Here is a 22,453-nt window from a genome sequence, read left to right as displayed (position 1 = left end):
ACTGACTGGTCTATAATTCCCTGGATATTTCTGACCCAATTGGAATTACATAACTATCCATCAGTCAGCATTTTTCAAACAACATGAATACAATTAGTAATGCCTCTGCTATTTCTTCCTTAGATGCAGTCCACCCAGACCAGAGCTTTACCATCTTTGAGATGTAGTTTGTTTTTGTTTTAAATGCACTTACTTTACTCCTCTTGTCATTCAATCTCCCTGGTAAATATGGAAGCCAAATAATTATTTAATATTTCTGCCATCTATCATTACCTGTTGTGTTATATCCCTTAATTTTATTCCTATCACAGCCTTTTTTTGATGTGCCTGTAAAATATTTTATATTTGTCTTCCTAATTGTTTTTGATTTCTTTCTCAATCACTCCACATTTCTCATCCTTTTTGCTGTGTGCTTAGTGCATGCCTCTTTGCTAACCCTTGTTTGTTCCCTTACTTTTGGAATGGTGGTATTTCCTGACCTGCCATCCAGAGTCAGCAAGGATCCTGCCATTGTGTTAATTGACCGCAGACAGGGCTTCTGCCCTCAGGAGGGGGTCCCACGTTATAGAGCTGCTCACCAATCTGCTTGGCCAGCAGCTTTCTCGTTGCTGGTGCCTATGAATTTTGGGGCTTTCAGATGAGGAGGTCCTTTATCAGAAGCCCCTTAGAGTGGGTAGCCAGAGGTGCACACTGACTTCCCTGCCCAAATCCTGAAGCTGATAATTTTTGGGCTTTTGACATCCTCAGGAATACCTCCTGTCAGTTTATTGGCCTTTTGGCTAAGATCAAGTGTAGTGTCGACATGCTGCACTTGGTTGAAGTTATTAGGTTACATTTCAGCTTCATTTTGAAGCAATTTTTTCAAGTGGCATTTCAGCCTTTTGGCTAAGATGCAAATAAGATCAAGCCTTGGAGGGGGAGCTACACCTACTCCAATCAGCTTGGATCATGTAGATCAAGCCCAAGACAGGAGGTGAGCGCCCTGTCTTGTCAGCTTGGATCGGGAATGTCTCAACTTGTTATGACTCTGAATGGCTGTGATTTGATTGGATTGGAATAAAGTAAAAAAAATTCCTCCTGTCAGCTGGATGTTAAACGTCCCTTAAGTAATTGGCTTCTAAGACCTTGCCTGCCCCAGCTTAAAATTGCTGAGGTTGCAGTGGAAAGGAACACAGCAGAAAGCCTAACTATGATATTTTATGTCTGTAAACTTGCCAGGGGGGAGTCTAAAATTCAGGCCAACGTCTTTATAATGTTTTGTTTGCTTTTTTTAAAACAATTTTTTAGTATTTCCTATTCTGCACGACTTTCCCTTTCATAAGAACATAAGAAATAGGAGCAGGAGTAGGCCATCTAGCCCTTCGAGCCTGCCCCGCCAATCAATAAGATCATGGCTGATCTGTCGTGGCTCAGTTCCACATTCCCGCCCTCTCCCCATAACCCTTAATCCCCTCTCTTATCAAAAATCCATCAACCCGCGTCTTAAAAATATTTAGCGAGGTAGCCTCCACCACTTCAACGGGCAGAAAATTCCAGAGATTCACCACCCTTTGAGTGAAGAAGTTCCTCCTCAACTCCGTTCTAAACCGCCCCCCCTTTATCTTGAGGCTGTGCCCCCTAGTCCTATTATCCTTTCTGAGCAGGAAGAGTCTCTCCACCTCTATCCTATCCATCCCATTCATCATCATATACGTCTCAATGAGATCTCCCCTCATTCTTCTAAACTCTAACGAGTACAAGCCTAGTTTATTCAGCCTCTCCTCATAGCTCAACCCCCTCAACTCCGGCATCAGCCTAGTAAACCTCCTCTGCACTCCCTCCAAGGCCAAAATATCCTTGCGTAAGTATGGCGCCCAAAACTGCACACAGTACTCCAGCTGCAGCCTCACCAATGCCCTATACAGCTGCAGCAAGACCTCCCTACTTTTATATTCAATCCCCCTCGCTATGAAGGCCAGCATCCCATTCACCTTCCTGATCACCTGCTGCACCTGCAAGCTGGGTTTTTGCGACTCATGCACAAGGACCCCTAGGTCGCCATGTAAGTGATAATCCTTCCTACCATTATTCCTACCAAAGTGGACCACCTCTCACTTGCCAACATTAAATTCCATTTGCCATTTCCTGGCCCGTTCGCCCAGCCTATCTAGATCCTTCTGTAGACTCTCCACACAATTTGCCTTTCCTCCAATCTTGGTGTCATCAGCAAATTTCGACACCATACACTCGGTTTCCTCCTCCAGATCATCTATATGAATGGTAAATAGCTGAGGCTTCAGCACCGACCCCTGAGGCACTCCACTAGTCACCATCCGCCAATTCGAATAGCACCCATTGACCCTCACTCTCTGCCTCCTATTTGACAACCAATCCTCTATCCACGCTAACACCCTACCCCCAACTCCCTGTCCCCTGACCTTCTGCAATAACCTCCTGTGAGGTACCTTGTCAAACGCCTTCTGAAAATCCAGAAAGACCACATCCACCGGCTCTCCTCTATCCACCGCCCTAGACACATCCTCATAGAACTCCAGTAAATTTGTCAGACACGACTTCCCTTTAACGAAACCGTGCTGCGTCTGCTCTGTCAAGCAATTCCTCTCAAGATGCCTCGCTATTTCCTCCTTGATGACGGATTCTAACAATTTCCAATTGAAGCCAAAAGGAAAATTGGGTAAGGTTTATATTTTTGAGATTGTTTTGTAAGTTAATTATTTCACTTAGTGCCACCTTCCTTGCATAATTTACAAACTTTAAAAATGAGCTTTGTTGCCCAATTATTTTGGATTTTCCTGATCTATTCTTTTACATGTTTGCATTCTGCAAATGGGCCTTGGTGAGATTTTTGAAAAAAAATCCCCACTGTTTTGCTTCATTACTACCTCCCAAGATTAATTTTCAATGCACCTCGTGTAATTAAGCAGATACTGAAATAACAATTGTGTTGGAAAATGTTTTTATTTATAACACTGGGAAAAATGAACAAAGCTCCATATAGTTTGTCATATTGAACTTCAATAACTTCATTCTTCCTAACCACATCCCTTTAAAAAATAAATTTACAATTTCAGGATTTATACAATCTTTTCCAGTCTGTTAAATGCACACAGCTTTAGCATTGCATCACAGGACTAGCTTGTCCTTTTAAGGGCAAGTAGTAAAAATGAATAAAAAAACAAGTGTGAATCAAATGTAATTACACTAAGTACCATCATATTCAAACAGCACAGGTTCTACTGGTAGATAAGAAATTTTCTTTGCACAAAACACAAAAAACATTGCACTTAGCCCTCCACTAATTTTGTATCAAAGGATCAGCTTAGATTATTATACCCTGTGATGTTCTGGGAAGGGAGCACAGATTTATAAAAAATTACGTATTGGTGTTGCTCAGAGTACTTGTTCCAACCTTTGAAGAATTAGTTCAAATACCAAACAGGATTTTTTATAGAACTATTTTTTTCCCTTTTCACATTTACTAGAATCTTTTATCCATCAGTTACACTTGATCTGTTCTAATATGCTGTTTAGCAGAGAACTTTGACAAGAAAATCTAGCTGCCTGCTTGCTCTCTAGCTTATCGAGGTAGAAGTAATACACGTTCTCCCTCTTCCCACAATAAATATCAATTCCCGTCAGAGAAATGGTCAACCTGACCAATTGGTCACCAATGTGACAACTTTTAAGGTACTCAGAAAACTGATCATTTGCTACACTATCAGGACAGTGGTCTTCAAACCCAGTAATCGATACAACCTGATCAATGTTGAATCCTTCAGTAAATGAAAATTCATTTAATGTCACTTTCTATTAAGTGTAGGTAGATTTATCAAACATTTTAGAAATGGCTGTTTGTATTCATGAAGATTAAATGCCACATGTTTAAATTCTGTCTATCCTATCCCTAAATATAGATCTGGAGGATATTGTCTAGATAAGGAGATAAAACAGTTGTCAATTCTCTCCTGATTTTATTTTTATGGGGGCACTTTAATATTGGGCTAGTTAATTACATGTTATAGTTTAATTTCAGCACACACTCTGCCCTCCTTTTATCTGTCTTCCAGTCCATGAAGGAATAGGACTTAGAATAATAGCAAACTCAAGTGTACATAGATTGGAAAGAAAAACATTTTTTCCTCTATTTCTGGAGAACAAATGCAAATGTACAATGTAGTGATGGAGTGAGGTGACTCCCTAGGAGATGGTCTTAAGACTACTTGGGCTTGCAATCAGGGGCAGTAAAAGGTGTAATACAGCACAGAGCCAAGGTTAAAAGACCATCCACTCACTAACATTTGAGATTTCAGCATCTGGCCGATGCAAATCTGCATGTGCATAACTTGATTCATTATCATTATAGCAATCTCACCCAGTTCACCGTTGCAGGTTCTTAAGTGAGACCAGTATGTGACATTTATCACTCGAGTCTCAAGTTCCACAATATGTTACTAACAGGATAAGGAACATGTTATTTAAAGGATGACTATTACACATTAAAGTGTAAACTCTTTATATAAATACCTCAAACATCTTTAAAAAAAGCTACGGGAAAATATCTGCAGTGTGTAATTACACGTCTGGAAACTGACTGCTCTCTTTAAACAAAAATGTCTGTATATATACAGATTAATAAACAAATAAATTCAGCAGTAGAATTTTAACACACTTGTCGTTCCCCTGCCCATAGCCTTCTTAGTGCAGTACTACAGATTCTTTAACAGGCACTTCTAAGGAAATTGTTCACCGAATTACAAGACAGTTATGTAGCAGTTAGGTATTCATTAGTTGAGAACAGGGTTGGTTGTGTCTGTACTGTGTGATGTAGACTCCAGTTTGGTGCCACCAATAAAACATCAGTACAACAAGGATATGCCAGCACTGGTGGCTGGAACCGAGGTAGTTGAGCTGCCCTGTAAAATATAGAAATATTAATTTATGCTCCACCATTCAAAGAATATTACAATGGGGACAAAATTTTATAGCCTGCATCACTAGATCAAAGTAGTATTAGGATGTTGAAGTGTTTAATCATAAAAATTGTAAATATACTAATTGTTCTGTTTTTAAATGCTCTTTCAAGGAAGGTCTTAAACTAAACCTATCAACTGGGTAAACTATTTTAAACTTTTGAATAGGGAGAGTAGATCAAGAAAATAGTTCAAAGCGAAAGGGTAAAAGGAATGCCAAAATATCCTCAAAATAAATAAACTAATTACTCCTGGATGTGCAGTCTTGCTGTTTTTTGGATCTGACACTAGTATTTTGATTCGGTTTATTATAATTCTAACACATCACTCTCTTTCACATATTAGACTAATTTGGGAGGCTGAAACTTTTAAGTATCACATTGTGTTAAAAGTTTGTATAGGATGTTATATTGTAACAAATCACAGCCTGAGACTGGTTATGTAGCTAGCTTTCATGTTAATTGTGATTGAAAAATCAAACTTTAGCCTCTGCAAGCTGAATGCTCACCTGGAAAATATCTTTCTGGAATTTTTGTGATGTAGAGAAAGAAAGCTACTGCACCGATCAAATACATCACAAATACACGTGGAACAAATGCCTGGAAAGATAAAGTAACTGAATTATAAGTTACACAAAATTATTAGGGGTTTAACTTAATGATTTAGTTCAGATACATTTTATATTTTTAAATAAAAATCCAAAATCGATTTCTGCTATGAACTGCTATTCATTCATTGAAAATAAGGGTAGCAATAGGTCATTTTGACCTTTGAGCTTGCTCTGCCATTCTGTATGATCATGAATAATCATCTATGTCCCCACTTTGAGTCTAGAAAACTATCCTTTATTAATCTAGAAATATTTTCTAGATGGGTGACATAGTGGCTAGCACTGCTGCTCCACAGCTCCAAGTACCTGGGTTCAATTCAGGCCTTTGGTGACTGTGTGAAATTTGCACCTTCTCCCTGTGCCTGCATGGGTTTCCTCTGGGTGTTCTGGTTTCCTCCCAGTCCAAAAGATGCGCAGGTTAGGTAGATTGGCTATGTTAAATGCCCCTCGTGTAGGCTAGATGCATTAGCCATGGGAAAGGTGTGCAATAATGAGGCGGGGGCAGGGGCAGGGGTTCCTGGCTAAGATACTGCCACAGTCAGTGCAGACTCTGAATGGCCTCTTCAGCACTACAGGGTTTCTATAATTCCAATTTTAGGGTCTTGGCCTGCACAGCCTTCTGTGGTAGATAAGTCCACAGGTCAGAGTGAAAAAGTTTCTCTCCATCTCAGTCCTCAATGGACTACCTCTTTTTCTGAGACTGACTCCTTGTTCTAGCCACCTTAAGCCTCTTGTCATCCTCCCCACCATACAGTCATAGAGGTTTACGGCATGGAAACCAGCCCTTTGGTCCAACTTGTCCAATGCCACCCTTTTTTTTTTAAAAACCCCTAAACTAATAGCTCAAATTTGGCCCATATCCCTCTATACCCATCGTACTCATGTAACTATCTAAATGTTTTCTCAAGATAAAATTGGATCTGCCTCTACTATTACTTCTGGCAGCTTGTTCCAGACACCACCCTGTGTGTGAAAGAATTGCCCCTCTGGATACTTTTGTATCTCTCCCTTCTCACCTTAAGCCTATGCCCTCTAGTTTTAGACTCCTCTACCTTGTCTATGCCCCTCATTATTTTAGAGACCTCTATAAGGTCATCCCTACAGACCAGAGAAAAAAGTCCCAGTCTATTCAGCATCTCCTTATAACTCAAACCATTAAGTCCTGGTAGCATCCTAGTAAATCTTTTCTGCACTCTTCCTAGTTTAATAGGGGGATCAGAATTGCACACAGTATTCCAAGTACGATCTTACCAATGTCTTGTACAACTTCAACAAGATGTTCTAACTCCTGTATTCAATGCTGGTGTTGTCAACCAACTTGGAAATACTACATTTGGTTCCTTATCCAAATCGCTGGTGTATTGTGAACAGCTGGGACCTAAAGAGTGATCCATAAAGGAACCCCTCTTATAGTCACTGCCTGCCACTGAAAAAGACCCATTTATTCCTTCTGTTTCCTGTCTGCTAATCAATTCTCAACCCAATTATTTATATGCTGCTGCAATTGAGCCTTTGACCAACAAATTGGATTAGTTTTTGTACTGAAGTCCTCCATAGCAACAACTCACATTTACCAAGTAGCTTTCAAAACTTCCCAAAGCAAAAGTAAGACAAAAAAGGCAGATATTAGAAATATTGATGAAAAAACTTCATTAGAGATGGATTTTAAGGAGCAGTTTAATAGATGAAAGGATAGGTTTTAGCAAAGGAATTTTAGAGTATGGGGCCTAAATGACTTGAGACCATAGGTGGTTGGGCAATGGAGAGGAGAACAACAATGGCAGGGGCTGCAGTCCTCTATGTTTATGTATGTGTCAGAAAAGGATTGTGGCCTAACATTAAGCAAAGGAACACCTTTAATACTGATTCAAGGTTTGTTTTCTGCCAAATATTCACTGTTAATGGTAGTACCCCTCTCCCTATTTTGCTGGCAAATCAAATAATTAATTAAAATCAAATAAACTGAGGGACAAAACACAGGACAGCCCTTTAAAGATATACTATCAAACACAACAATCACAAATGAAACTTAAAACATCAAATCAAAATGTGATTAAAGGGTCACTAAGGCACTCCAGTCCCTGTGGTGCCCACCATGCATGTAGGGTCTGAACAGGGCTAAGTTTGGAGCTGAAGTGCCAACAAAACTAACAAAATGTTTTTTAAGAAACTAAAAAAGGGATGCAGTCTACAACAAACTACATAGGCATGGTCAAAGGCAGGCTCCTTCGGAGTTTGTGAACTAATGCAATCTACAGTTGTATGGGACTGTAACTTGCAACACTTTCCACCCCAAGTCCTCAATGTTCAGGGGGAGGACGACTCTTTCAAGGGACCTCCATGAAGGGATCTCTACCCCAGCTGACGACAAAGTGTTTCTGGGCAAGCGAAGGAAGTGTGAGATGTGCAGCAGGAACCCATACAGAAAACACCTCCAAGCAAAAAAGCACGAAAGGCTTTCTGTAAGGTGACTCGGACTGTGGGGCTCAGACTCTTCAGCGTAGAGCTCCTCTTTGTGCACTTCCTTATTTGTATACCTTTTACTGATATACAAATTGATAATCGGTCTGTAACCTAAGACTGAAGTGAGCCAATGATTTCACACTTTTATCACTTAAGATAAAATTTTCCATTAATCGGTCTTCTCCCTTCAAACCACAAGTTATTCAGAGTATCAGTCCAAGTCTTCATCCATACTTCACCTCCCAAATTCCCAGTCCTTTCCCACTGCAATGAACTAAGATCATCCTGCTCACTTAATCCCTCCAGTGTTCTGCCACTTCTATTTCAGTGATCTACTCTAGCCATGTCTCTTTGGACATGCTTACTGTCTAACTAGGCTTAGACTTATTCTATACCTATCTTGTTCTGTCAGTTGAATGTTCAACTACTTTGCCCTTGTCCTGTAGAATTCTTAATGTTGAGACTGGCTGCCCTTGACACCAAAGCAACATTTGGCAGAATATGTCGTCAAAGAGCCCTGAGCAAAACTGATTATTGCACATTGTCCAGCACTATATGCAACTCCTCACATACTGAAGCAGTCCATGTCCAAATGCAAAAGACCTGGGCAACATCCAGACTTGAACTGACAATTGGCAAGTAATATTCACACACTATTCAAGTGTCAGGCAATGACCATTTGCAACAAGAGGGAATATAATCATTGCCTCTTATATTCAATGGCATTACATCACTCAGTTTGTAACCCCCAACATTTTGGGGATTACCACTGACCAGAAACTAAACTAGCCATATAACTACTGTGTCTACAAGAGGTCAGATGCTAGGAATCCTGCAGCAAGTAACTCATGTCCTGACCCTCCCAAGATCATGTCTATAATATAAATAGCACAAGCCAAGAGTGTGATAAATAATTTCTCCTTGGCTGGATGAGTGCAGCTCCAATAATACTCAAGAAGTTTGACAACATCCAGGAAAAAGCAGCCTACGTGTTGGCATCCTAAACACCAACTCCCTAGAACTAACGGACTACCACACTGGCAATCATCTACAAAATGCACTGCAGGTACTCAACAAGAGCACCTTCTCACACAGCACTTTCCAAACCCACAACCACTATCCTCTAGAAGGACAAGGGCAACAGATGCATGGCAACATCAACTGCAAGCTCCCTTTCAAGCCACGCACAAGCCTGACTTAGAACTAAATCTCCATTCCTCACTGTCAGTGGTTCAAATTCCTGGACCTCCTTAACAGCACTGCAAGCATACCTACACCACATGTAATGGTTCAAGAAATCAGTTCGCCACCACCTTCTCAAGGACAAGTAAATGGACCGTGAATGCTGGCCTGGCTACCAAACCCCACATCTCAGGAACAAATGGATTTTTAAAAAATTCTGTTGCTAAATGCTAATGGAAAGAGACCTGGGATAGATAAATCATTGAAGGGTAATGTGAGAAAGTTTGTTCTCCTTTATAAATATAGGAATGGAGCAAGGACATTTTGATGAACTTGTATAAAACTCCTGTTCGAGCTCAACTAGACTATGTGTCCAATTGTGGGCACTGCACATTTAGAAGGATGTGAAGATTTCAGAGAAAGTGCAGACATGATTTATTTGAATGGTTCCAGGGATGAAGGAGTTCAGTGAAGTGGATAGGTTAGAGAATCTAAGGCTGCTCTCACTAGAGATGATTGAGAGGAGATTTGATACAAGCGTTCAAATCAAGAGGGTTCTACATACAGCAGAAAGAAAAACTCCCCATTTCTGACTTAAGGTGAATGGCAAAACAACCAATAGTAATGAGGAAAAGATGTTACTTTGAGTGGTTATGATTATGATCTGAAATGTACTGTCCAAGAGTTTGATGGCAACAGATCCAATTTGGGGGCTTTCAAACAGGAATTGAATAAACACAAGAGAATAAATTTGCAGGGCTACAGGGAAAGGACAGGGAAGTGGCACTAGCCGAGGTTCCCTTGCTCAAAGCTGGACAGATATGTTGAGCCAAATAGCTCCCATCTGTATTGTAACAAGTCTATGATTCTATATCGACATCCCATTGGCTTTGATGAGCACACACATCATTCTCTTTAACAAGGCCTTTCTTCACTATCCCTTAATTCGGCTTTTGTTTTTCTGTGAAACACTGAAAACATTCACTGAACAGCCTGATACACAAGTTGCTGCTTGTAAAAGTTGACCATGCACATCATGTGAAGTATACTGTAATGTGGAATTTTGATGTGTGCAAAAAATTACCAAGAATGTATTAACTGATTCCTTTCCAATAAAGTAGTTTTCAGGTTACCCTTCCAGAAGGTACAGGCACAGTTAGAATTTTAAGAGGGGGATATTGTCTTTGAACACATTTTATTATGCTGTGGTTTGTCATGACTTTAGCTATAAGATTTAACTACAAGATAAAGGGCCAGTTCATTAATGTCCCTGAAGGAAGAAAATCTGCCATCTTTATCTGGTCTGGCCAACTGTGATTCCAGACCCACAGCAATGTGGTTGACTCTCAACTGCCCTCAAGGATGGGCAATAAATGGCCCTGCCAGCAATGCCCACATCCATTGAATGAAATTAAAACAGCTGAGTAGAAATTTCTTCTCACAGAGCGTGGTGAATCTCTGGAATTCTCTACCTCTAAGGGTGATGAAGGCTGGGTATTCAAGGTGGAGATGGATAAATATTTGATAAATTGAGGAATAGAGACAAGGCTATGGGGAAATGGCACAGAGAAGGACTGGAGACCAGCACAGATCAGCCATGATCGGTATTGAATGGCAGGCTTGAAGGGCCTGGTGGCTTACTCCTGCTTCTATTTTTTGTTCATCTTAAGCATGCAAACAAACACACCATCTGCTTAAAATATTAAAAGATTCTGTCACTAAACACCAAGTTAAAAATCCATTGCCGGCATCGTCACACCAAGTTAAAACTAAGTTAATTTATCCAAAATAGTGAGATCCAAGGTTTGATTTAATTTGTTCATGAATGAAACTATGCAACAATACATTGTTGAATTTGATGAAAATTGTTAATATATATTCAGCGTAATGTTATTGGATAGGATGCACTATTTACTTGCTATTTGAATTGATGCTTCAACTAACCCATCCCAGCATGTCTTTTTACTCGCCCCTAATGCAAGCATTACATTATGTATAGTTTAAACTCATTTTATCTCAGGAGTCACGCAATGCAAGCACAGGAGGGGCTGTGTTTTCACAAGCTTTGATGCCACTCATCTTCAATCCTTTTATTTATCCTGATGTAGCACCCATAATTATTTCCTCATATGTATATAATCTATGGTATGTCCTTGGAAGACCTGACTAAAGTTTAGTGACAGGGAGTCAAGTTAACTCGAGAAAATGCTTGTTTGATTGAAGTGGTTAGAGATGGCCAGGGTGAGGTCCAGTTCACAATGCTTGTTTGATTGAGGTGGTTACAGTTGGGCAGGGTGAGGTCCAGTTCACAATGGCAGTTTCATTGGTGAGTGGGCCTACGCTTCAGCAATGCCATAGGCATCGAGATGATGACCGCCGTTGTGAGTGAAGTTGTGGATGGTGATCTCGGCTCCCTGGCACAGAATATTGGTGCTCACATTGATGAACTGCAAGATATCCTAAAGAGAATGGATGAAGCAAAGAAAGAATCCTGACAGTTGAGAGGGCAGTTTCCTTGGTGGAAGCTTACTGTCAGTCCTTGGAAATCCTACTACATGCTATGTCGAACATCCTGGCTGTTTCGAGGAGAAAGAGTATCTGTGCACCCAGTTTCCCCAAGGGAAGCTAGGGATAAATCCCCAGTCAAATTTGAGAACGGGAGGCTAAGCTTTCACAATTGCAATTTAAAAGCTGGGTTTTGCGAGTTCGATGGAGCACATTGCATCTGATCTTTGAGCCCTGGAGTAGGTCAAAGGCTTCAACCACTGGTCTAACATTGTCCTGACCGCTGTGAATTGAGATATGCAGGAGGTGGCCGGACATGACAGTCTTTTCCTTCTACCAGGGCCTAGGTTTCTCTTTACCAGGGCTTTGGGACGACAACATGCTGGAAGTGCAAAAGCTTAGGTGAAACTTTGGATGGATCCTGGATGTTGCTTAACAATCCTGGCATAGCTTTGACCTTTTCAAACTCTGTGAATGGTTATAATATTTTGCAGTTCATCATTAATCTTGAACTTCGTTCCATTGTGATTTTACGTTATTGTCTTTTATCCTGACGTGGATGTATGATATATGAACAAAGAAATCTGTCACTTGTCATCTTGTGAAAATCAGGATTCATTAATCAAAGGTTGTACCCTCTATAATTATATCCTGGTGTTGATCCTGTACTGTGCTTTTTCCTATTGATGGGGGCAATCCTGTAACTGACCTTTAAGGTAAATTTTGCCTGTATTCCTGTTTAGAGTAATCCTTAAATGTAATCCCCGTAAATTCATCTCTTAATTGATCCCATTTCATGATTTATCACATTGATAGGGGCAATCCTGTGAGTGAGCATGGTAGTGAATTTTCATTTATTATCCTGATATCCTGGTGAACTCAGGGACATCCATTTACCAGAGCTGTGTGAATTTTATCCATTTTCTCATTTTATAATCCTGGCAGACATTGATGGATTTTTTCACCTAATATCCTTTGTTACAATTATGGTTGAGTAGCATCATTGCAGGGACGTGGGCAAGTGGTTTAATATGGAGGGAGTGATTAGGGGCCTATGAGTCCTCGCGGAATTTACGGACATTCATTTTGTGTTTCAGTTGTTTTGTGGTTATAGAGTATTTTGAGCTGGTTTCCTAATACGGTACAGAAATATCATGTATCCTGGAAAAGATGGGTACTTTTTGTTGTTGGCATCTCTGGTGTTGTTGGAGTGGGGAGTTATGTTCTGGTGCACGCCTGGGCATGGTTATCTATTCTTGGTCTTCTACTTTGACTTGGCTGTGAGGGTAGTGACAGTAGTCACTTGATTAATTGGCTCACGGAATCCACAATGGGCATGTTATCCTGTTAGAGTTTCTCTGATGAAGGGAAATGGCTCAAATCCCACTGATGGCAGGGCTTCAATAGCGTGTCTGGGATGCCTAGGGATAGATTGTTTTGAGTATTTTTAATTTGTTGGTCCTTATTCCGGTGTGTTATTAGCAGGTTAGAGCATTAGTGGCAGGTGGGGGGCATGTTAGGAGGGCGAGTTGGTTGCCCTCACCTGAGAAGTCCCCTTTTTGGGATTTCTGGACTGCTCCCCTTCTTGAGACTTGGGTTCTCCTGGGGATGTAGTAGCCTGTTAGTTGCAGGGCCTGAGTGAGAGTCTGGGTGCTTTGGTTCAGCGTTGTTGGGAATTTATCTTTGGGGATTAGGCTGGTTGGAGGAGTAGGTCACCCGTTCTAAGTGGTCTTACACGGAGACTTCCTGACTGTCGAACTTCTTGACAGTTGGCCACTCTTGGGGGAGGGCACAGTATATGGTTTCTTGTGAGGTTGTGCTGCTATTCCTGGTATCTTTCCTGTGAAAGTTTTTACTGAAAGACCACATCTGGCATCTATTGGATAATCCTGATGCTCCTTTCTGTTTGGCATTTTGATTTTGGCTTATTTGTTATAGTTAATCCGAGAGTGTTTCCCTTATCTTGTTGGGAGGAGGAGAGTTGTTTCTCTCCCCAAGTTACCCTACGATTCTTCCCCTTGTGGATAGGGTTTCTGTGGTGGAAAATGGTTTAAATTTTTGGGTGATGAGAGGGGCCTGATCAGTGCTTCTGGCATGACTGGAGAGGAGGAAGGTTGGTTGTGTTGCATAGCTATGTGAGTTATATGAATCCTTTGCTTACTGGATCCTGTACGAGAGCCACATCTTGTACCGATGGCAGTATCCTGGTGTTTGTTCCCCCTTTCCTGTGTTATTCTTTCATTGCTTAGAGGTCCTTGGATGATGAATTAGGCTCTATTTGGTTGCATATTACCTCCATGAGGGATCCCGTATATTGTGCAGCTCTGTCCCTGTTATCTGGTGGAGGACGGCATGTACCTTGGAGCCATATGCTCATGGTTTTATAGTGAGATTCCTCACTCTTTCTAGAATCCTTTCTTTAGCTGTACGAGAGGAGACAGCAACCACAAGTTATCAACCATTGTATGAATGTTCACTGGTCTTTCTGTAGATTTATATGGAATAATGATTACTCTGTACTGTACTTGATTTTTGGGATTTGTTGCATTTTGGTAAAATGGAAAAATTTCAATAAAAACATTTAAAAACTAATTTTATTTCACTCACCTGGACTATTGGTGTGCTCATCCCTCCATTCTGCCAAATCCAGTGAATTGTTGGGATAAATCCATACACAGACACACAGCAAAAGATGAGTGCACGCAGGCTGTACCACTGCTGAGTGAGGTAATACGGATGTATTTGTGCAAAGAATACTGCCAGTATCATTGCCAGCACCATTATTAAGTACACCTGTCGCCAATACTAAGCACAAAAACACAATCAAGTCTTTTATACAAATTATTGCTTTAGGGTTGGACATTTCACTATTAATTGAAAATGTTAGTAACAAAATTTATGTGACACTCTCACAATTGAATATGATACCATATTTATTAGCAGTAGATTTGTTTACAAAAAAGCTATAATCCAATTTAAGTTAATTTGCATCTAAAATACTAAAAAATGTTATTTAGAGAGCACTTTTAATGCAATGAAAACATTTTACAGGACCATTACAAGTATGATACTAAAGTGCATATGGAGATATTAGGTCAGACGCCCAAACACTTATGAATACATGTACAAACTATGAAGTAGATCACTCAACCCTCTGAGCTTGCTCTGCCATTCAAAGATCATGGCTGATCTGATTGTAATCTCAACTCCACAATTCCACCCACTACTAATAACTTTTTGCTTCTGCACAACAGGAACCTATAAGACTCTGCTTCAACCGCCTTTTGAAGCAGAGTTCTAAAGATTCTCAACCTCCAGAGAGAAGTTTTCTCCCCATCTCTATCCTAAATGGGTGACCTCTCTCCACATTAGCCCTCAGGATCTTATAAGTTTGCTCAAAGGAGGTAGGTTTTAAGGAACCTTTTGAATGAGGAGAGGTAGAGACAGGGTATTCTAGTGTTTGGAGCCTAGGCACTGAAGGCATAACTACCAAGGGTGGAGCAATTAAAATTGGGGGCTGTCCAAGGGACCAGAATTAGAGGAGCGCAGATATTTCAGGCAGTCGTGGGGCTGAAGGAGATTACAGAAATATGATGATATACAATAACATGGAGGATTTGAGAACAAGGATGAGAATTTTAAAATCAAGATGTTGCTTGGCCAGAAGCCAATCTAAGTTAACAAACAGAGGGGTGATAGGGAAATGGGACTTAGTGTGATTTAAGACATAAGCAGCAGAGTCTGGATGATTTCAAGTTTATGGAGAGCTGAATGTAAGAATTAAGCCAGAGGGGCTTTGGAATAGTTGGGTCGTGCAGAAACAAATGCTTCCAATGGGATGAGACAGGCAAACTCATGGAGGTGGAAACAGGCAGTCTTAATGACGTTGCAGATTTGAAGTGGGAAGCTCAGCTAAGGGTCAACGTGATACCAATGGATGCAAACAGGCTGATTTAATTTGAAACAATCCTTTGAGACAAGGATTGGGTCAGTAGCTAGGAACAGAGTTTGGACCAAAAATAATGGCCTTGGTCTTCCCAATATTATAAAGAGATAATTTACTCTGAGTAATTTAAACTACTATGTTGTTCCCCAACCACAGCACGTTTTGAGAGACAGGAGCTTTTCCTGTTAACAAGCAATACATTTCTCAATGTGATCCTGTGGTTTTGCTTATTTGTGACTGGACATGGCATGAATTTCAATCAGGGTTTAGTTATCACTTGGTTAGTAAAGAGAAATGGAACAAAGAACAATACAGCACAGGAACAGGCCCTTCGGCCCTCCAAGCCTGCACCGATCATGTGTTCCTAACTAAACCATCCATTTGTATCCCTCTATTCCCATGTCAAATATTGCTGTTAATCATCGTGTGAAATCAACCCATACAAGGTTTAAGCATTTGAGTAACGAAACTCACCTCATTACAGTAAAAGGCATAGAACACTGCAGGGACATAGCAGCCTAAAATCCCAATAGCAATACCAGCATAATCGAGGGCCATCCAGCGTCGATTAGCTTTTTCAGAGCGATGGCAGCAGAACAGGTGATATCCTGCTGAACATAGCATACAAACCTACAAACCAAATACTCCAAACTAATTACAACGAAATGTAAGAATACTTAAATATTGCAAAAAGCTGCCTAATGTCCAACCATACATGCAAAATGATTTCAATGGATGTTCCATTTACAACTTTTTAGCAAATCTCAAAACCTGTTGTAGTGATGTAATGAATAAGCAAACAGTTTATGTCATAAGCATGGCATACTATTATCCACATCATGCCAATTTAAAACCAAGCAACCTCTGTCCCTCATCACCTTAACGAATAATAAATAGGAAAATAGCAAAAATGTCTAAATGCAAATAGGAAGCAAGGGGATAATCAAAAGGGTACAGCACTTAGAAATGAGGAGAGCCAACTTACAACTGACAATGAAGGAACACTGGGGATGCTTATGCTTTAACAAGGTGAAGTTTTTCAGCACTATGCAATTGAAAGCCAAGTTCATGCCAAGTTATTAACAACATAATAGATTGCTTTGCTTCTCTGAATCCTATGCCAAGTCCTGTAATTGGTAAACACATTGGAAAAAAAGCAGTGAGCACAGCTGCCACAGGGATTTGCACCATCTTTGAATTTCCAGACCTGAAATATTCTAGTCATCTATATGAATCAATAATCAGTCAGAAAATAATTTGGGCAAAACTACTCCATTGCATACCTGCAGTCTCCAGCAGCTCCAGGCAGTTAATACTGTGAAAATTCTGAAATATACACACAATTCCCATGAAGCAATCCTGGAGAACTGAACATCATCTTTGTCCAGGCACATCTGGCTGAGGACACCTCCAATTAGACCTTGCTCAATCATAGAATCCTACAGTGTAGAAAGGTGCCATTCGGCCCATCATGTCTGCACCAACCACAATCCCACCCAGGCCCTATCCTACACATTTACCCACTAATCCCTCTAACCTATGCATCCCAGGACACTAAGGGACAACTTAGAATGGCCAATCCACCTAACCCGCACATCTTTGGACTGAGGGGGGAAACCGGAGCACCCTGAGGAAACCCACGCAGACACAGGGAGAATGTGCAAACTTCACACAGACAGTGATGTGAGCTGGAATTCAAACCCAGGTAACTGGAGCTGTGAATCAGCAGTGCTAACCACTGTGCTATCATGCTGCCCAATGTCCAAAACCATGCAGTGGGCCCTATTTGTACTCAGATTTATAGGTAGTAATTGATACCAAGGGATCACAAACAAGTATCTTTGAAGATTCCATATGTTTACTGTCAGGCAAAGGCACATATTCCTATCCTCATCACAGGTGTTAAGAAGTGTATACCTATCAGAGAGGCCCAGGACCATGGTGTTTCCTACACTGGATGGTCACCTTTTACCTTCGCACTTCTTCACAATGCCTCTGGATGATCAGCTCTGTAATCCATCTCACAGAAGTGCAGAGCATAGCCAGCTGGTTAAAATAGCCTTAAAAATATTCAATGAGACAGCCTTCACTGATTTGACGGGAAAGAAACTGCAAAACACTAACAACTCTCACTGAAGAAAATCCTCTTTTGTCTAAAATGAGTTTCTATACTTTAACTATGCCCCTAGTTCTAGATGCACCCACAAAGTATAACACACTCTCAGTATCAGCCTTGTCAAGCCTCCTCAGTATAAGTACAGGTTGAACCAGATCAACCTTTCCTCATTATGCAACCCCTTTTCCCAGGAGTCATCTCAGTGAACTGTCTCTGAACTGCTTCCAATGCAGGTATGTTTCTACTTGCTTAAGATGACCAAAATTACATACAGTACTCCAGATCTAGCCTCACCAATATCCTGTACAAGTGTAACAAGACCTGACTTTTATACTCCATATCCCTCGCAATAAAGGCCATCATCCCATTTGCCTTCCTGATTATTTGCTACACCGGCATGCTAACATTTTGTGACTGGTGCAAGAACACTCAGATCTCTCCATTAAAATATGCTGTTTTTCTATTTTCCTGCCAAAGTGGGCAACCTCACATTTTCCCACATTATACACCATCTGTTAAATCTTTGCCCACTAACTTAACTGATTTATATCCCTCTGCAGATTATTTATATCCATCTCACAACTTCCTTTCCTACTTGTACTGCCATCAAATTTGCCAACAATCCAGTCCCTTCATCTGTGTCAATAATATTGATCGTAAATAGCTGAGGCCCCAGTACTGATCCCTGTGGCACTCTTAGTTATAGTTTGCCATTCTAAAAATTACCCATTTATCCTAACAGTTTCCCATAATTAGCCAATACTCTTTCCATGCCAATGTCATTCCAACACCAAAAGCTCTTACTTTGTGCAGTAACCTTTTATATGGCATCTTTTGAAAAATCCAAACATACAACTTCTACTAATGCCTCTTTATCCACTCTGTTTAAAGAACCCTAATTGATTTATCAAACACTATTTCTGTTTCACAAAATCACACTTACTCTACCTGATAGTATTATGATTTTCTAAATGTCCTGCTAGCACCACTTTAATAATGGATTCTAGCATGTTCTCAATGACAGACGTTAGGTTAACTGGCCTATTGTTTTCTGTCTTATCCTTTCTCTTGAACAGTGGTGTTAAATTTCAATCTTCAATCTAGGGAATTTTGGAAGATTGGAACCAATGCATCAGAATGTAGGCCATCAAGTCATACAGATATAAGATGGACCTTAAAACAATACAGATCGTTTTAAGTTGCACCCTCCCTCCCTCTTGCTGCTTGATCTGTTCTTGGGATGCTTTTTGTGTCTTCTATTCTACAGATGGATACAAAAAATATTAAAAGCCTTTGCCATTTCTTTGTTTCCCATCATTAATTCCGCAATCTCACCCACCAAGGGACTGATGCTCACTTTAGCTACACTTAGCTTTTGTATATTTGTAGAAGCTTTCACTGTCTGTTTTATATTTCTTGCTAGTTTTCTCCAATTTCTCCCTACTATATTTTTAGACATCTTTTGCTGGATTCTTAAACTTTACAAATCTTCTGGCCTATCACTAATCGTCACAACATTGCATTCCTTTTGATTCAATTTAATGCCACACTTAACACTATTAGTTAGCTAGAGATGGTGCATCCTTCTGGTAAGGTCTATCTTTCTCAATAGAATGTGTCTTTGTTCAGAGTTATGAAATATCTCTTTAAATGTCTTGGGTCACTGTCTGTGTGGAGTTTGCACATTCTCCTCAGGTCTGCATGGGTTTCCTCCAGGTGCTCCAGTTTCCTCCCACAGTCCAAAGATGTGTGGGTTAGGTTGAGTGGCCATGCTAAAATTGTCCCTTAGTGTCCTGAGATGCATATATTGTGGTCAGTACAGACTCGATGGGCCAAATGGCCTCTTTTTGCACTGTAGGGTTTCTATGATTCTATGTCTACCACTTTATGGAAACTAAGACTACTGAATTCAGTCCAGAAAAGTGCTACGATGAACATAACCAACAGTACTTTTCATTATATTGATATAATGAACAGTTGCAACAACTGTTAAAAGCCTAGCTTTTCTAATTGACAATCAGCAAACCCCACTGTTAATTCACTTATTTTAAAGTAATCACCAATACTATTAAACAAGATCAAATCAGAAAATCTAGGCTCTAGTCTTTGACACATTGGAAGATAAATTATTTACACTGCCACATATTCTACTAATCTTTACATAACCCTCTACTTACTGTTAGTCTAGAGCAACACCAGTCTCCCCCACTATTATTGCAAGGTATGGAAGAATTTATTTTGCTAAACAGCGAATTCTGTATTGAATTACTGAGTAAATGTTAATCAAAGTTACCGAATGAATAAAAGTATAAACTACTCCTTTTCCAGCCTGCAAAGATAGCAAAATAGAATAGGAGAATAATCAGCAGCATAACAAGTTCAAATCTGCTACGAAAAGTCCAATATGAAGAAATAACAATAAATAAACCAAACACAATAAATTTAGTATTCTTCCAATGTGGCTGCCAATACAAACAGTACAAAACTGGAACAGTTTACTGTTCAGAACATTTAAGAGCTACAAGGGTGGGGAAATACTGTTTTGCTGGGGTGTTAGGGTGTGGATGGGACACTTGTAACCCATAAGGAGCAACCTGGATTAGGTGCAGAGGACGTATAACTATTCTGTCTCATATGACAATTTGAAGTAACAGGATGGTGAGATGGCCTTTAAGAGAGGTACTTGTCAGTTCACAATTTTAAGTCACTGGAGTATCAGGCACTCAAAAAAAACATGCAATCTAATGAACCCTGCAAACATATTTCTTCAATGTACAAACATGTCAAAAGAACTTGCCTGGAAGCAGAAGAGACAGATGGAATATATAACATAATCATCCCTCGAGGCATTTGCTTCAGGAAGTACAATGGTCATGTCATAAATGCCAAGACTGAAGAACAGGAAAAATCCAAGTAGATGACTCCAGATATTCACCGTTTCGTTTGAAAGAATGAAAAGACTATAAGAGAAATATTAAATTATTCCAATGCAAAAAAAAGAGCAACTATCAAGGTAACAAAACTCATTTCTTAAGTTATTTTGGTGAGCTGCGTAGAACGTATTTATATACACCATAACATTATGTACAACATAGACCATTTCAGATACATTGCATTTATCAAATTACTAAGAAATAATGTTTTCATTATTGAAACTAGATTTTCAATATTCCCAAATTAATTCCTAAAATGCAAAGTGACTTTGCTTGAGGGATAAATGAAAAGAGACTGATTTTCATTCCACAAATACATTTGTATCTGAAAATTGTAAAACTTTGATAAATTGGGAGATCTTACATGTACTTACTTTCTAACTCACCTTTTTATGCACAATTTCGCAGGTAAATATGCTCTATATCCATCTGTAATGTAAGGATTCTCCTTAAGAAAGGACGGAAGTTGTTCATAGGTGTACAGGCGGATGCCTCGTGGTATAAGAACAGGCCAATAATGGTAGTTTCCTAGTTCAATGTAGTGGGCACTTTTAAGCAACTTCTGAGGCATGATGCTGGAAATATAAAGATAAATTTTTATAAAGTCAGGATCTTATCACAAATGATGAACGCATATCAAATAGATTAAATCAATAATGCCAATTCAAGCAAAGTCTCCAAAATAATTAGATCAATTATACAAAACATTTAGTTTAACTTAACCATTTAATACAATTAATGATAATTACAAGAATCTTTATAAACTTGCACTTCATACAACATTTTGATAAAGATTTCTCCTCCAAATATTTTACCTTATTTAAAATCAATTAAAAAAACATTATTGGGATGCGGGAGCCTCTCTAATTTATCGTATTATAGTATTTCCTTACACTATTTATTTCACACTTTAAGCTGATAAAATTAACTCAACTAAAAGCCAGCTCAATCATCTGATTTAAAAGCTGTTCTTAAATAAACCACAAGAATTGATATAAATGGTTTTATGTTTTAATAAAGCCCCAACAGCTTCATGGAGAGTTAACGCTGATAGTGAGTGTCAGGGTGCAGCTTCTTCCCCAACCTGACATTTAGATATCACCTTCAATCCATTTCAAGCTACCCAACTAACTAGGTAACTACTTAGCCAGTCACTCAACCAGGAGCCCTCACCCGCTGGCTGGAAATGGGGAAACTTTCACCTGGATCTTTAGGGCCGGCAGCGCGGCGACATCTTCACCCGGAGACACAGAGACCCCAACAGCCCGGGGGACCCAGCACAGTCTCGGCCCGGGGGTGGGGAGGAGAACCAGGACAGGCTCGGCCCGGGGGGAAAACCAGGACAGGCTCAGCCCGGGGGGAAAACCAGGACAGGCTCAGCCCGGAGGCGGGGGGGAAACCAGGACAGTCTCGGCCCGGGGGGGGGGGGATCCAGGACAGGATCAGCCACCGCTCAGACCCGGGGAACTCAGCTCCACGCCGGTCTTGCACCGGATACAATCCGCGCTAAAACTTCCGGTTCAAGGTGACTCCCCGGGATCTGGATTGATGGGACTGGGGGAAAGGGAGTGACTCCGGGATCCGGATTAAATCAACCCTGAGGAAGGGATTGACCCTGAGGTAGGGGAATAGGGTGACTTTGGGATTCACATTAAACAATCCTGGGAAGAATGAGGGCAGTGGGTGAGCTAACCATCCCACTCTCTACTTTCCCCACAACTCTCCAAG

At 40.3% G+C, this 22,453-nt stretch overlaps 1 protein-coding gene across 3 annotated transcripts; it reads right to left on the bottom strand.

The window, feature by feature from the left end:
* Positions 1-2,939: 2,939 nt before the first annotated feature.
* On the bottom strand, positions 2,940-22,097 carry paqr3a (progestin and adipoQ receptor family member IIIa). Of its 3 annotated transcripts, none has more exons than XM_080191210.1 (7): positions 21,928-22,097; positions 21,112-21,300; positions 20,590-20,752; positions 16,151-16,306; positions 14,338-14,445; positions 5,479-5,569; positions 2,940-4,913 (listed from the first exon to the last, which is right to left on the bottom strand). In XM_080191210.1, exons 2-7 carry the CDS (start codon positions 21,294-21,296, stop codon positions 4,774-4,776), a joined length of 843 nt encoding a protein of 280 aa, XP_080047336.1. In that variant the 5' UTR covers positions 21,297-21,300; positions 21,928-22,097; the 3' UTR covers positions 2,940-4,773. The 3 variants fall into 3 exon arrangements, with proteins under 3 accessions (XP_080047336.1, XP_080047326.1, XP_080047346.1); XM_080191200.1 differs by having other exon boundaries at positions 14,338-14,535; positions 21,928-22,092; XM_080191220.1 differs by lacking the exon at positions 21,928-22,097 and having other exon boundaries at positions 14,338-14,535; positions 21,100-21,161.
* Between the last annotated feature and the right edge of the window lie 356 nt (positions 22,098-22,453).

The sequence above is a fragment of the Carcharhinus amblyrhynchos genome, chromosome 1, assembly GCF_965287045.1.
Source record: "Carcharhinus amblyrhynchos chromosome 1, sCarAmb.v2.hapA, whole genome shotgun sequence".
In the NCBI taxonomy this organism is placed as follows: domain Eukaryota; kingdom Metazoa; phylum Chordata; class Chondrichthyes; order Carcharhiniformes; family Carcharhinidae; genus Carcharhinus; species Carcharhinus amblyrhynchos.
The sequence above is the reverse complement of the archived record's forward strand: the minus strand, read 5'-3'. Positions and strand labels throughout refer to the sequence as shown.